The 15,646-nt window shown below is 40.8% G+C and overlaps 1 protein-coding gene across 1 annotated transcript; it reads left to right on the forward strand.

Annotated features, from left to right (window-relative positions):
- Positions 1-203: 203 nt before the first annotated feature.
- GATM (glycine amidinotransferase) lies at positions 204-13,898 on the forward strand. Its single transcript, XM_082060720.1, has 9 exons — positions 204-341; positions 732-947; positions 5,763-5,958; positions 7,185-7,375; positions 8,498-8,635; positions 8,920-9,084; positions 10,672-10,735; positions 10,851-10,967; positions 12,882-13,898. Exons 1-9 carry the CDS (start codon positions 273-275, stop codon positions 12,992-12,994), a joined length of 1,269 nt encoding a protein of 422 aa, XP_081916846.1. The 5' UTR covers positions 204-272; the 3' UTR covers positions 12,995-13,898.
- The last annotated feature ends 1,748 nt before the right edge of the window (positions 13,899-15,646 follow it).

Here is a 15,646-nt window from a genome sequence, read left to right on the forward strand (position 1 = left end):
CGGGAGATTTTGCTGGGAGGGAAGTGTGTTATTGTAAGTTAACACTTTTAGATTTCCATGTTAAGATGACTTTTCATCATCTTACAGGCGCAGCTCGCCCCAGAGCGGGCTCCGCGCCCCCCCGCAGGCGCTGGGCGGTGCGGGGGCGTGTCGGGCCGCTATAAAGGCGGCGGGCCGGGGGGGAGCGGTAGTTGCGCTGGTGGCGGGGGCGGGCGCGGAGCTGCGCGGAGCTGCGTTGCCCGGTCCGGTCCGGTCCTGTCCTGCCGGCAGGGATGCTGCGAGTGCGGTGCTTCCGCGGGGGGAGCCGGGGAGCCGAAGCGGCGCATTACATCAGTTCGCGGGTTGGTGCCAGGCAGCGCCGCCGCGCTCGGGGGGGCTGGGGCTGAGGATGCTCCGCCGGGAGGGACGGGGGTGCTCCGAGAGCCGGGGAGCGGGATGCAGGCTCTTTTTGGATTGAGGCTCATCCTCTCAGTTCAGCAGCACAGAGTTTGGTGCCTCCAGTTGCCACTGTCGATGCTGTGCTGCTATGAGCACAACTTGATTCGAAAAGGTGAATTGTTTAAGCATCTAGCGGGCTGTGAATAAATTAGAATGGCCGTAACAAACTGTGTGTGTTTGTTAATGCTTCAAATAACGTACATTGCTTTGGGATAACAGTGTAAGGCACTGGTGGACTGAACCATTGCCTTTTGGAAGGGAAACATAATTTTCGTTCTTATTTTTATTTCAAGCTTGGAAGAGTCTTTACAGGATGGGTGCAGCGATCTTTCCAGAGCACCCAGGCAGCTACGGCCTCCCAGAACACCTTTGCTGCTGCTGACAACAAGGCGAGCCCTGTGCCTAAGGACTGTCCTGTTTGCTCATACAATGAATGGGACCCGCTGGAAGAGGTCATTGTGGGAAGAGCTGAAAATGCTTGTGTCCCACCTTTTTCTGTGGAGGTTAAGGTAAACAACAACAAAAAACAACCTTAAATAGGAAATAATGTGATTCGTGTATGTACAATTTGCTTACCTTTACAGGACACGAGGTGCGGTATTTACTTTTGATGATTCTTCTTTCAAACTAGTTGTTTACCCCTGTGAAGTTTTCCAGCATAGCCACATCAGTGTATTTCTTCCTACTTCCACCTCAATTGGCTGTTTTAGCAGAATAGTGGAGAGAATTTCTAATATGCACAGTCTGTTCTAATGCATTCTAATTATTCTTATAGCCCTGATGCTGTCAAAGTACACTCTCTAGCGTTTGAGATAGTTGGTAGAATTGATGAAAGTTTAATCGGGCTCAAAACTAAGTAGGGTTATCACCTGAAAAAATGTAGTCTTCTAATTAATAGTCTCTGAAAGACTGAGTGCTATAGCTATAGAGTAGCAGGACCATTCATTCAAAATAGCTCTTAAATAGCTCACTGGAACTCATGTGCTACAGTAAGCGTTGTATGGAATTGCTTCTCTGTTTACCAGGGGTTTTCTGTGCTGAAAAGTGCAACAGCAACCTAAATAAATCCACATTTCTTTGTTCTCTGAAATATGGTATTTTAGAATAGGAACATTCAAACAATGGGTTTCCTCCAGATTTTGAGTGTGTACTTTACCTGGACTTTAAAGTTGCCAAGTATGTGTTGTTACCTGCATTGTGGGCATGATTTTGAGTTGTTCTCTTCCAGTGTCACAGTACAGTTCTGCCTTCAAGGCAGCATGTAGCCTGTGGCTATCACAGCAAAATGAGATGGCACACTTCTAATTAAGAGACCTTAGTAAAATGTTAAAGGCTATCTTGACAAAGTTGACCAGAAGACCTCAGTTGAAAACAGAAAAGGGAATTCTTCCATTCTGACATTGGGGGAATGGCAAATAGATATACTAAAAATATGTTTAAAGTGCTGAAAGTGGTAGTTTAGAGGAAGTTTGGGTTGTACTTGTGGAGAAGACTGTTCTTCCTCCAGCCCCTTTTATGTTTGTATGTTTTTCTTCAGAATCTGTGCTATGATTCTGGGCAAAACTGTTTGGAGGAGTGTGAATGAATTACTGCAGCTCAGTAGTTCTAATCCCCAGATAGAAGAGTAATCATTGACTTACACTGGGATGTTTGAGATGATATCTTGGCCTCAGTGAGTGCAATGAAAACTTGACCACTGACTTCATTATGGTTGTATTTACTCCTTGAAAGCTGGAGCTCAGTTATCAACCTTTGGAATCCTGTTTCAGACACTCCGAAGATATTCTAGCAGCTTCAGAAAAAGAAGCACGTGAGGATTGGCATTTTTAATACACAAGTGTATGTATGTTCAACTGCCATAGTGAATGTACAGAAGGAATAATGAAAAAAGTGTGTGTTACATTGTATAACATTAAATGAGGCAAAATGCTGTTCTCAGGTAGTGGCCAAGGTCTTGCTTTAATGTCAGAAGAAGTACTCTTTCAAATGTCTAGCTTGCATGTGTGACATATTATATAGCTAGCCGGGTTCTAGTGCCTATTAATCCATAACTCATCAAATGAGATCAGAACTTCACTTTCTGTTACATGCAATAGCAAAAGCTCAGTGAGGAATATTTAAGTATGGAATTACCTCTGCAATTCAAACACCTACAACTTGGTGCTAAAGCAAGCTTTAACTTTGTTTTATGTAAACTGCCAAGTCTATATCATACGTTGGCCACGGCAGGTAATAATAATAGAACACGCTAGCTGAGATGTGGTTTCTTCTGGTTTCCTCTGCTTTTGTCTTCCTGTTGCATTTCTACAGCATGCTTTAACTTTACCTGGGGGCATTGCTGAATAACCCAAACAGTAGTCCAAATCCTGCCTTGCCAATACTGAAATATATTAATAGATTCAGTTATTGTTCAAATCTTTGTATGGCTGAGAGTTAAGGCATGTATATGTGTTGTTCCAGGATAATACAGCAGCCAGAAATCCCTGTTGCTGTCCCCGTGAGCAGCGGTACCAGGGTTGATGTGTATCACACGCCTTCTGCCAAGTATGAGTGGGGGTCATTGGTTATGGAGTTTTAAACTGCGTTGTGAAGTTTTAAACCACAGGTTAAAACTAGCGAATTTGAGTTGTATACGGAAAAATTGAGGCCTTGGACCTGAGATGCTTCAAAAAAACATATCTGAAATGATAACAGTTGTGCTCTGAGATCCTTCTAAGTTGTGTGTTAGAATTGTACACGTGTGTACTCGGAAAGTATTTTAGTGTGGGAGTATGGCTCTATTTAGCACTCTGTTGTACTTTGAGACATGCTTTTCTTCTACACAAGACTTTTTGCTGTGATGCAGGAACGATGTGCTTGCCATAAGGAGATGGAAGGAATGAACTGAACACAGAGCCCTACATATCTGATGAAAATGAATGAGCTAAGACTATTACATATTCTTCTGGGAGCCTGAAAGGGCTACGTAGGTTATGTAGAGGTAAATACACTGTTGGGAAGCATGGGAAATCTTAGCTAGGAGGTTAACAACCACTTTAATTAGGAAGACGCCCTTTTTTGAATTGGCACTTGGATCAAAAATTCACAGTTCAGACGTATTCTTCTGAAGCAGCTGACAGTCAAACATTGAGCTTTATAGCTCTGGACTCTGCAAGGTTTTTCTGTATATTTTGTGAATAATAATGCATTTTTTGAAAAGAGGTGTTGTTACCACAGATCGTTATATCTTGAGTGAGAAGCTGGAGGGAAGTACTTAACACTGAATTAGGCAAAAAGCATTTTGATCTGAATTTCTCTTTCAATGTGCTTAATTTAATAACTGTCGTTACTAGCTTTAAGGTACATCTCAAGAGTGTTAATATTGATAATGCTAATTATTTCCCACGATGAATGTTTAAAATACATAGCAACAATAGGAGTAATTCTGCTGGTTTTTAAAGACAATATTTTCCTTATAGCTTTCTTTCTGAAAACAAAGGTTTTTTCTTAAATGCTGCTACAGTTTCTCAGTTGCTCTCAGACAGTAGGTTATAAAGTGCATTGGGGAGATTATTTAAAGCCCTTTTCTCTTTCCTGGATGAGGCACTTTTTGGACAGTCTGAAATGAATTGTATGTATATGATCAAAGGGGCCTGAAATCTCAACACTGAATTGGTATGAAATAGATGTTCCAGCCATATACCCTTTTCCTGGTTATTCAGAAGATGGGGAATAGGAGCGGTGTTGTGTTGTTAACCCTTACTCTGCATAACTTTAAGATGATGCCATCATATTAGTGAAAGACTGGTGTAATTTCTCTGTTGAAAAGGCGTTTCTAGGGGACACCTGGTGAAGAGGGGAGCTGCAACTCTGGGGAATTAACGAGATCTGAATACCTCATGGGTGGCTCTGAAAATAACCAGCTTTAGTCCTTAAGACAAATTTGTCTCATTAGCAGAACGGGTTTCCATAGGCATGCGAGGCACTTCATGTGATCTGCATGTGACTTCTGAACAGCTGGCAAGCCTGAGGTGATCAAATTACCCACGACCTCGCTTAGAGAAAAAGAATAGATTTCTTCAGGAAGGATGCGATACGCACGTTTTCCTCTGTTGTGTTAGTGTTAGCAGAGACCCATCAAAACTGTTGGTTTCACAGCGTATAAATCTAAACGAAGTACTTTCAAGGAGATACGGAACTGAAGGAGCATCATTTGATTCCATTATGTGTCTGGATCTTCTTAACAATGAGAACTAGGACATTAGTTTTAATTAGTTTTTAACTTGAGAAGACTATCACAGCATTTTAGCAGCAGAGGATTTAGACCTCTAAATGTTCTTGTTTTAATCCAACCCTGATAGGTGAATTCGGTATCTCTTGTATTTTCTAGACTGCTGCTGTACCTGAAGTATGGTCCCTTCTAGCCAGCAAAGCATGCTACTTAGGATGGCTTTAGAATTCCTGATGTCACCACTGTGACAATACTGAAGTGAGACTTTTAACAAGGTGACCTCTACACGCTCATTTTGGAGATGAGCTCAAGGTTGTTTTAACTTAAAAACACCTCTGCTAGCCTTATTAAATAGCAGAGTCTATAGGATTTGCTGTGCTTGGTGTGTTTGTACAGGTCTAGTGTATTAAGGACCGATATTAGCCACTAAATACTAACTGAAGTGTAATGTAGTCTCTTGGTTTTCATCTGTGATTTGGTAAGTAATGAGACTTTCTGTAGGGCTATGGCTAAATAGGGGAAGAGACAATCTGTCAGCAGTACTGAAACTGTCTGCCAGGTCTATGAGCCTGCGTAGCACGTACAGCTGAACCTTCATTTTGCTCCTGTATGGAGGTATTTGTGAGGATATCAGCCATTCACAACTATCGCCTGCACTTACAGAAGGTTAATGACTGGACACATGCACATCGTAAAACATCTGAGTGAAACCTTGCCAGTGGTGTGTATAAATAGAAGTAGTAAAGGCAAAAAATAAAGTCAGCAGAGTGCTATTAATACCGGGATAGGGATTCTCAACTAGGAATAATGGAACGTTTATCTGGAGCATTGAAGCTTCCCTCTTTCTTTCATCCTCCATCCCACCACCCGCCTCTTTATTTTAAAGGAATCAGCAGGACAATAACAATTCTTAGCAACTCTTCAAAATATTGCAGGAATCAAATATAATGCACACTGCAACATATTAATGTCCTAACATATAGAAAGCAATGGGAAGTCGGTGAAAGAAGAGCAAGAAACTTTGAATATTAAGAATTGGGTCTTATGCATCTATTCCACTCCGCCAAGACAATTGATGTTTATTCTTTGTCACTTACCTGTTCTTTTGTTTCAGGCAAACACATATGAAAAATATTGGGGATTTTATGAGAAATTTGGAGGCCAGAGCTTCCCCAAAGACCATGTTAAAAAAGCTGTTGCTGAAATTGAAGAGATGTGCAATATTTTGAGAAGAGAAGGTGTAATTGTCAAGAGGCCTGATCCAATTGACTGGTCTGTGAAGTATAAAACACCTGATTTTGAGTCTACAGGTAAATGTTCGTCCATTGTTGAAGGCCTTGTCTGTTTAGCCCTCGTCTGAGACATTTTGGTTGTCATCTATTCTACCTTCTTGCTTGGAGCAGGATTATTGCCAGTGCTAGAGGAGGTCGGTGATGGCTTTGTGTAGCTGTGATTTGGAAAATCTCCAGGGATGGAGATTCTGCCATCTGGTTTGCTGACCTGTTTCAGTGCTGCATGGACTTGCTAATGAAAAATGTTTTCCTAATACCTAACCTGAACATTACACAATGGCATCTGTTGCCGGATTCCCTTGCTAGATTGTCACTGCTGCTACCAACAAGTGTTCATCTGTCATGTTTAATGGTCCTGAAATTAGCTGTAGGCTGTTACTGCTTTGAACCCTACTCACCACATGAAATAAGCAGAGGTCCCTCCACTTCCCATCCCAGGTCATGTTCTGTAAGGACCCCCTGACTGTCTTGATGGCCCTTTGTAGCATCCTAGAGTTGGATCCATCTTAAACTATGGATGCCAAAGCTGGAAACAGTTTTCCAGGAGGATCATCACTAGTGTCAAGGAAATTTCCATGTCCCTTTACCTACTGGCCACATCCCTCCTTGTATAGCATCATATGGCTTTGGTTATTTGCAATGAGAGGACACTGGCTCATACTCAGCTTTGCATCAAGCATAGTCTCCAGGCTCCCTTCATGTTCTTGTGGTGTTCTTAAGTTGTTCTAGTGGAATTCAAATTCATTAGGGAACTAATAATGAAAGGTCCAATGGGACTGTCTCCCTGCACTAGTTCTGTGTTGCATCAAAGTCCCTTTCTGTGCTGTTACTTTTTAAAAGGATGGCTTATAAGGAAATTAGTTCCACTTGTAGAGAACTTGCTACCCATCATTACCTTTTAAAGCCATCTGAGTAATTCAAAAGCATTCATCTAGTTAATTTCCACTAACAAAATGATGAAGTGGAGGCTTGTACATTGTGGATGGCTTCCATCTACCTGTGAACTTGTTACGAGTGAGGCTGTGTAGCAAAATCTTTTATGTATTTTGAATAAAAAAAGTCACACTGAAAACTTTCTGAAGAATGTAAGGACCTCAGATTAAGCTCTGGTTTCCTGATTTATGTAAAGATGCATTTTGCCAGTCCTTTGGATACAAGTAATGGTAAAAAGGTGAGAAGTGAGTGAGCTGGAAGAGCTGAGAAAAGCATATTTGTCTGTAGGTTAATGGCCTTTTTCTTTTCAGGTATGTACGCTGCCATGCCAAGAGACATACTGCTGGTGGTGGGAAATGAGATTATTGAAGCGCCTATGGCTTGGCGTGCTCGTTTTTTTGAGTATAGAGCATATAGGCGAATAATCAAGGATTATTTCAACTGTGGCGCTAAGTGGACAACTGCCCCCAAACCCACAATGGCAGATGAACTCTATGATCAGGTATTGTTCTCATGTCGCTTCAAACCTTCAGTTCTGGTTATACAGAATGTTGTTGATAGCTTCAGCCTGATAGCTGAGTGTCACAAAATTGGAGGTGGGGATGGGTGGAAAAAAGCGACTCTGAAAAGTTGTGGATTTTTCTAATGTTTGCTGATTTTCTGTAGCCTTTCCAAGGGAAACTGAGTGTGTGTAATTAGGGAATAAGAAACAGGAAGATGTGCTTATTGAATTCAAGTCCGATTTGACTTGTTTTGATTATTGGCTGTAACTTAGCATTACTAAAGAGGAAGGAATGCTAGAAAGACATCACAGAGATTACTTGAAAGTATTGAGAGTCCATATGTCCTGAGTATATCAGGAAAGTGCAAAAGAATAAATATTTTGTCACAGAAAAACCCCTCATAATCCTTGTATTGCATGTTGATTAGAATTTTGAAAGTTACACAAAAGAAATAGTGGAGGATCTAAACTGTGAGTATTTACCCTTCAAGTGAATATCTTCTTTTTTAATTTTTCTTTCATAATAATTTAGACTCAGACAATTTTGGTAGTTTCCTATAGGCCCCCAAATGCATTAGTATCTTCATAAGAGCATCTACAATAAGTCCAGTAAAACTGGTTGTGGAATGATTATAACTTTCTGGGAATGATGACATCTTATCAGTGATGCAAAGAAGCCTTTGTTAAACAAAATTACCTTGAAGTAATCTGTCAATACTAGAAAACTTCCAGAGCCTGTTACAAAGCATGCTTACTTATCTAGTAGGTTTTGTTCATGCTGTTTTTTCCACCTTGTTTCTTCTTAATTGCATTGTCTCATTCTAAGACCTATTTAAATTCCTGTAGATCTACCTTCTATTATAGTTTGAAGTACTGCTCTATTCTAAAATGTGGAAAAAAGTAGGGAGTTCACCCTTGTTAGGAAATAGCCTGCCTACTGGTATTTGTGTCACTGTGCAGTGATTTGTTGGACTGATAGTTAAGCTCCATTGGTAAGGAACATACTAGATATCAATAGAAACGTATTTTCTTAATTTCAAAATGCTCCTCAGTAGCAAATAGTTTGAAAACTTTCCCTGACCATCTCCAACCTAAAGTTGTTATTCATTCTCTTATAACTAGGATTATCCAATCAGCTCTGTTGAAGACAGGCACAAACTGGCTGCTCAGGGAAAATTTGTAACTACAGAATTTGAGCCATGCTTTGATGCTGCTGACTTCATTAGAGCTGGAAGAGATATCTTCGTTCAAAGAAGCCAGGTAAACAAATGTCTCTTCTAACTGTTTTGGTGTTTATCTTAATGATTTATACTTGGATTTATGTCATCTTAAATTCCTGAACGGCATTAAAATAAGTGTTGACAAAAGAAGTTGCTGTTTGTAGAATATGTGATACACAGGATGAGACTATCTTACAGCTAAGAGGTTAACTAAAGGCACAAACTTCTATAATTTTGGCATTTAATACGTATTTAAATAAAACCTTGGATAAACTAAGCAGTTTATATTCCAGCCTAGTAAAAATTCCTTTGTCCTCTTTTCAGGTTACGAATTACATGGGCATTGAATGGATGAGGCGACATCTTGCACCACACTATAGAGTGCATGTAATATCCTTTAAGGACCCTAACCCTATGCACATTGATGCTACTTTTAATATAATTGGACCTGGTCTTGTGCTCTCTAACCCAGACCGTCCCTGCCACCAGGTAAGAGTGTAGCGGAGAGAAAAGTGGTTTGTGTTTAGAAATGACTCAACTGGATTATCCCTCCTGGATAACCGCTAATCCACAAGTTTATTTGGTATACACTTGAATAATATTAAATTATTGAATGTAAACAGCACTCAGAGAGTTGTTCAGGAACTTATAGATGTATTTGCATCTTGGCTCTAGAACTTTCTAATCGGTGCAATGACCATCGTTCTCCCCCAGTTTTCTTATTCCTTATTGTGAGGCAAGGTGAGTGTCTTGTGTGTTTCTTCCTATGTACATAGTTTAAATATGGTGGAAGGGATCTATTTTGTAATAATGTAGGAGCAAAGCAAGTACGTAGGATATGGTGCTTCTCTGAACACTGCCACTACGTAAATATATTAACTGTATCCAAGGAGAAATTGAGGGGTTTCTGCCGCTTAGGTGAGTAATCCCACTTTTGTTTCTATTTTGGAAGCCTCTACTTTGGTATTATTAACTGTACCAGTAGCAGGAGGCTGGTAATTGCTCAGACATTCAGCTTTGAATAACCGGGTGAGAAATACTTTCGGAAGAGCAGGAAAGAAACATATGCCTCAGTGTGTCAAACCTACTACTTCACCCTGAGAAAAGGTGATATTGCTGAACAGTGCAATTGTATCAGAAAGCCTTCCAGAGAGTACAAGCTCATCTCTGTTATACACGTTACCTGTACTGTCATTACTTGAGGTTTTTAGTGAGGATCCCTGTGATTTCCGAGCTGTACAACCACATGGGAGCAGCTGAGCAGATACAGCGTCAGCGGGTTAGAGCTGCGGCAGCAGAGATGGTGGAACCACGCGCACAAAATAGCGCTTAGAAACAATATTAGTCTCTTCTCAGCAAGTGGTTTCAATGCAGATAGTCCCCTTGAATTACTGCCTCTTGTAATATCCATGATGAGAAAATATTTGTTTTAAACAATCATAGTATTTTCCTCCCCTTTTCTTTAAAATCCTGGCAGGCCAGGCGGGTTATTGAGTGTTCAGGGTCGGAGCTCCATCTCGTGGTAACACTTGAATAAAGAGCTCTTCCAAGTATTCGGGCAAAGAAGTTGAAAAGTCGATTCTCCTTAGCCAAATTATCATCCTCTTACTTTTAACTTAATTGTATAATTCTTAGAGACATAAATTATTCCCTAGGATGCCTTTATTTTGTTCCCTTTGTTGAATAAACCGCATATTGAGTTCCTTGTGAAACATGATGCAAACAATTTTATGTGTTATTTTGGGTGGTTTTGTTTATATAAATGTCCGTGTAATATCAACGGTTTTTACAGTCATATGGGAAGAAATAATACAAAAAATAAAGAATTTCATACTTTGTGCTGTTACTAATATCTTTACTTCACAGGATCTAAACTGCATGTTACCTTTTATCTTTAACATAGTCTACCTAACATATATAAAAAGAGTAGAAACAAATGCTGTATGTGGAACTTGAAGGAAGGCAAAAGGAAAGGAGATGTCATTGAAGTAACCTGAGAAAATGTGGCACAGGTTGGAGAACATAATATGATACTTAAAGAACCCTGTTTAGAATGTAATTAAATTGCTCTTTCAGATTGAGCTCTTCAAGAAAGCAGGCTGGACCGTGATTCAGCCCCCAGTGCCGCTCATCCCAGATGGTATATTCAATCTTTCTTTTTAATAATTCCAAAAGTATTCTTAAGAGTATTAATATGGGGTGACATTGGTACAAAATCTACAGTCATTATAGAAGGTTCATTCTCATGTGCTTAGATCACCCCCTGTGGATGTCTTCTAAATGGCTCTCCATGAATGTCCTAATGCTGGATGAGAAGCGTGTGATGGTAGATGCCAATGAGACATCAATTCAGAAGATGTTTGAAAACCTGGGTATGTCCTTACATATTTCAATGTATACTTAAAACAGTTTTTATCAGCTATGCACATTAAGGGAGGTTTCACTTAAAGTGGTCAAAGCAGCCAGCAGTACAAAAGGTACTCGAATGACGGGATTAGCAAGTAAGAAGAATTCGGTCATTTCTCTCCTGAGTACTTCAGTCATATGAATCTTACAGCTTGCAGCAAATAAAGGTATGAATCGCAATTAAAGGTACTGCTAGCATGCTTTGATTGAGGCTTTTTTAATGTAAAATTGTCCAGTTTGGAGGTCAAAATCTGTCTGGGAGAGGTTGAGTGCTCATAGTGCTGAGTGATGTAGAACTGGCTGTCCCTCATTGCCAAAATGCTTTCAGATTTTTCTAGCTTCAAACCCACTGTACTTTAAACTGTCAAATTAAGACCACTCAACCCAGCTATTTTTGCTCATTTGTGGAAAATCTGAGTCCTGTGAGATGTAACCTCATGATAGGGTGGAATTCCTTTAGATACGCATTGGCAGGAGAACTGTAATAGAATATCAAATTCGAAAGTCTTATTATGCACAGAAAACTCCGAAGACAAATAATACAGATTTTAAAATCTGAACTCGTACAGTGAATCCAACAGCTCCCACCACGCTGGGGGCGTAGATCTACTTGTGGCTCATAGCTGGTTAGTAGGAGGGCAGCCCAATCGCTTGGTGCTGCAGCCAGCTGACTATTGCTGCGGGGTACCTGCATGGTGATACAGAAGTTGGCAGGGTAGAAAGAATATTGATGGATAGATGAGAAGTCAAGGAACTGAGGGGTCATTGCATTGCGGAGTAAAAGATAATACTCCTCGGTAGCAAAATCTCCTTTAAAGGGAGAAAAACGATGGGAAGGAGAGAATGATCCAAAGGTGGAAGATGGCACCTGTGAACACAGAAGGAGGGTTGTTGCCATGGGTGTGAGTACTTACTGAAGCTTCCCTCAAATCTGAGACAGATTGCAGGCGAGAACAAAGCAGTCTAATGCTTTAATCTGCTTTTGAAGACTGACTACACAACCTTTAGTGAGTCACTTAGCTTTTCAGTCTTAGGGTTTTTTAATACTCTGCATGACCGAGGAGCTGAGGATTCATAGATGCTTGAAAGTACTTAAAAATGAGGCTATTAATGCTAATCATGACACATCTGTCACACTCAAACTTCACAGTCTGTGTGAGTTCTAAATAAACTGCTGTAGTCACTAAGTTCCTAGAACTGAAATGGGTTTACCCGGAACGAGACTGTTGCTGACCTAGATTATGGATTCTACTGAGCTGCTCCTGAAAGTACCAAGAAGCAGAAAGGCAAACTTGATAACAGAAGAGTCTTCTGATCCTCGTCATCTGTCAGGACTTTGCGTAAGCTAAGCCACAGCTGAAACAGCAGAGCCGAAAAGAAGCGGGAGGAAGTTTAACCCAGGTAGCAAGTACAACAGCCTCTTTCCCTCTTCAGAGAAAAGAGGAGTCAGAGCTCTGTACTTTGAACGCGTCTTTTCTTGAAAGAGCACATTCAGTATCCGAACCATAAATGCTCACACGGATTTATGCAATTGTGCCCTGGTCATATATTGTAGCAGAATTTTGGCTAATTCCTCACATACCGCAAAAACAGAATTTTTGTTTTTATTATCGGCGTATCATAACACATCAAACACCAGCAGTGCTCCAGGCACTGTGTATTCCTGAGGGTATTGCTGGAATAAACAGGCCGGCTATGTTCCTGGGTTATTCTCTGCCTAGAATCTGGGAAAAGAAATTCTTAACAAATGAGTAGGAAATACTTTCTGTACTTGCATCTAGCCATAGGATCTGATAAAGCATTATCTAATGTTCTCATCAAAGCTTACCGCATGAATCTGAGATTTTAATTTTCAAGTATGCAATATATGTTTCTTGCAGGCATCTCTACAATTAAAGTGAACATTCGCCATGCCAATTCATTGGGAGGTGGTTTCCATTGCTGGACATGCGATATCCGCCGCCGTGGTACCCTGCAGTCTTATTTTGACTAGTTATGAGCCGGATCAGCAGCACTTGTTCAGCTTCTAAAATAAACATAGGAAATGAACAAATTAATTTCACTTTTGTTAAAATGACTGCATGAGCTTTAGCGCTTGATCAGTGGTGTCCTTTCAGTGGTCTGGTGAGTGATTCACTCTTATATACTCTTCACTTTCAGCAGTGTAACTGCAACCATGTCCATCAGCAGTGCAGATTTTCTGGCTGGCTTTTTGAAAGGCGTCCTTCATCTATGAAGCCTTTTGGCATCGGCTTTGAATGTGAAAACTTGCCAAGATAGCTCAAGGGTCTTCCTAGAATAGCTTGGCCACTAATACTGGACATCTACCTCTGTCTAGTAATCTATCAAGTAGGCAGCTTGAAGGGTTAAACTTGGGTAAACATTTCTTATTCTTTTAATTGGTCTATTCTAGTATATTCATGTTTAGTGAAGATAAAATAGATGTGACTGCACAGATCTCTGAAGGAACCAAGTGACTTTATAATGTTTTTCATGTTGAGCCATACAGATATTTACAGAGGATTGCCAGTATGAACTAACTTTTAGAACACGTTCACTTATTTGCTGTATCCTTCTACATTTTCTTCTTCTGGTGCATTTGTCATGCATCTGAATACTTTTTATATTGCTTTTTGTATTGCTGAAATTGGTTTTATTTAACTTTTTAAAGTGTACAAATGGTAGCAAATGTTCTTCTTGTACAGGTTTCACTCTGAATTGTTTACATAACTTAAAAAAAGCACAAAAGGAACAAAAAAACCATATCCAACCTCACTCTAACTTAAACCTCTGACATCTTATAACTCCTTCTTCCTCCAACTGTAGCAGATACAGAAAAATGTATCAAACATGCCTGGTGCTGTGAAGGAATTTGAGTATTGATTGCTGAATATGTACTTTTTATGCTAATAAAGTTTTTGCATTCTTAATTTGTTGCCTTTCTGAAAATGAGTGTGAAAAGTCTGGGTGGGTAGATGTATTTCCATCTGTGTTCTAAAAATAAATATACATATGTGTGTTTTCTGTAATGTGTAACATTGCAGGCCCTTTCTATAATGCAGAAACCCCTTGTCTTATATTGTTCATATAGTATATTTCCGCTTCTATTTTGCACAGAAGTGTGACTGGGAGGGGAAAATAACTCTACAGAGGGGGGTGGTCAGTAGGTCAGAGAGGTTCTCCTGCCCCTCTACTCTGCCCTGGGGAGACCACACCTGGAATCTTGTGTCCAGCTGTGGCCCCTCAGTTCCAGCAGGACAGGGAACTGCTGGAGAGAGTCCAGCGCAGGGCAACAGAGATGCTGAAGGGAGTGGAGCATCTCCCGTGTGAGGAAAGGCTGAGGGAGCTGGGGCTCTGGAGCTGGACAAGAGGAGACTGAGGGGGGACTCATTAATGTTTACAGATATCTAAAGGGTGAGTGTCAGGAGGATGGAGCCAGGCTCTTCTCGGTGACAACCAATGGTAGGACAAGGGGTAATGGGTTCAAACTGGAACACAAGAGGTTCCACGTAAATATGAGGAGAAACTTCTTCATGGTGAGGGTGGCAGAGCCTGGCCCAGGCTGCCCAGGGGGGTTGTGGAGTCTCCTTCTCTGCAGACATTCCAACCCGCCTGGACACCTTCCTGTGTAACCTCAGCTGGGTGTTCCTGCTCCATGGGGGGATTGCACTGGATGAGCTTTCCAGGTCCCTTCCAACCCCTGACATTCTGTGATTATTAATACTACCATCATTTTGGGACAGAGGATTTGGTGGTGTGACTATATGAGACCTTCTCAGATCTGTCTCCTTCACTGATCTCACATTGGTCAGTGAGCCAATCCGTTTCCACATAAGTCAAAAGGGAACCACACTGGGGTACTCCATGAAGTATAGTGGTGCTTAAACAATAAATGCCTGGAAACTGCTCCAGCCTTCCAAAGTGGTGAAGGCTCTTCAGAAACCCTGTGGCATCCTGTGTAATTCTCCTGCAGCACAAGACCAGGGAGGATGAAGTTTATATCTCTCCTGGAACGGCAATATTGTCCCACCAGTGCTGGGAGTAGGAGCATTTATTCACAGGTATGTTTACCAACATCCTTGGAGTGGATGTGCATGTCTGTATCACCAAATGTAAAATTATCATGTCTCACCATTTCTTCTGTCCCATCAGTGTTATTTGGAGATATGATTGTGCTACTGTGGGAGCGAATTTATGAACTGGACAATGTTAAAAAAAATTCAAAGGTACATTCTAAAGCTCTAGTGGGCTTTCTTTATAGTGGAAATACTTGAAAAATGCTGATGGGAAGCAGCATTTTCCCCAGTAACCCGTTGAAGAGGGAGGGATGCAGACACAGCAAAACGTTAAGAGGAATGATGAAGGGAACATGATATATAATATTGTTATGGTGGATGCCACCACACAATACTGATACATATAATCTTCCGAGTTATTTTTGTTCTTGCAGAGAGGGCGGTCAGCCCGTGTCACGGTTGGTTTTGGTCAGACAAGACCCTGGAAATAGGGATTTATGGTGAGAAACAGAAGGGTTTGGTTTCTGCTTCGATACCTAATTACAAAGTGTTTTTTGAGGCCAAATTACATACGGGCATGATGGTGTTTGACCATCTCTGTTCCAGGCTGCAGTTTATATGTAAATAAA

Source organism: Streptopelia decaocto (genome assembly GCF_964273445.1).
Source record: "Streptopelia decaocto genome assembly, chromosome: 9".
In the NCBI taxonomy this organism is placed as follows: Eukaryota; Metazoa; Chordata; class Aves; order Columbiformes; family Columbidae; genus Streptopelia; species Streptopelia decaocto.

Coding starts and splice junctions, on each gene's coding strand:
- GATM (XM_082060720.1), top strand. CDS start 273: ATGCTGCGAGTGCGGTGCTTCCGCGGGGGGAGCCGGGGAGCCGAAGCG. Junction 5,959..7,184: donor ACCTGATTTTGAGTCTACAG/GTAAATGTTCGT, acceptor TTTTCTTTTCAG/GTATGTACGCTGCCATGCCA. Junction 7,376..8,497: donor CAGATGAACTCTATGATCAG/GTATTGTTCTCA, acceptor TCTTATAACTAG/GATTATCCAATCAGCTCTGT.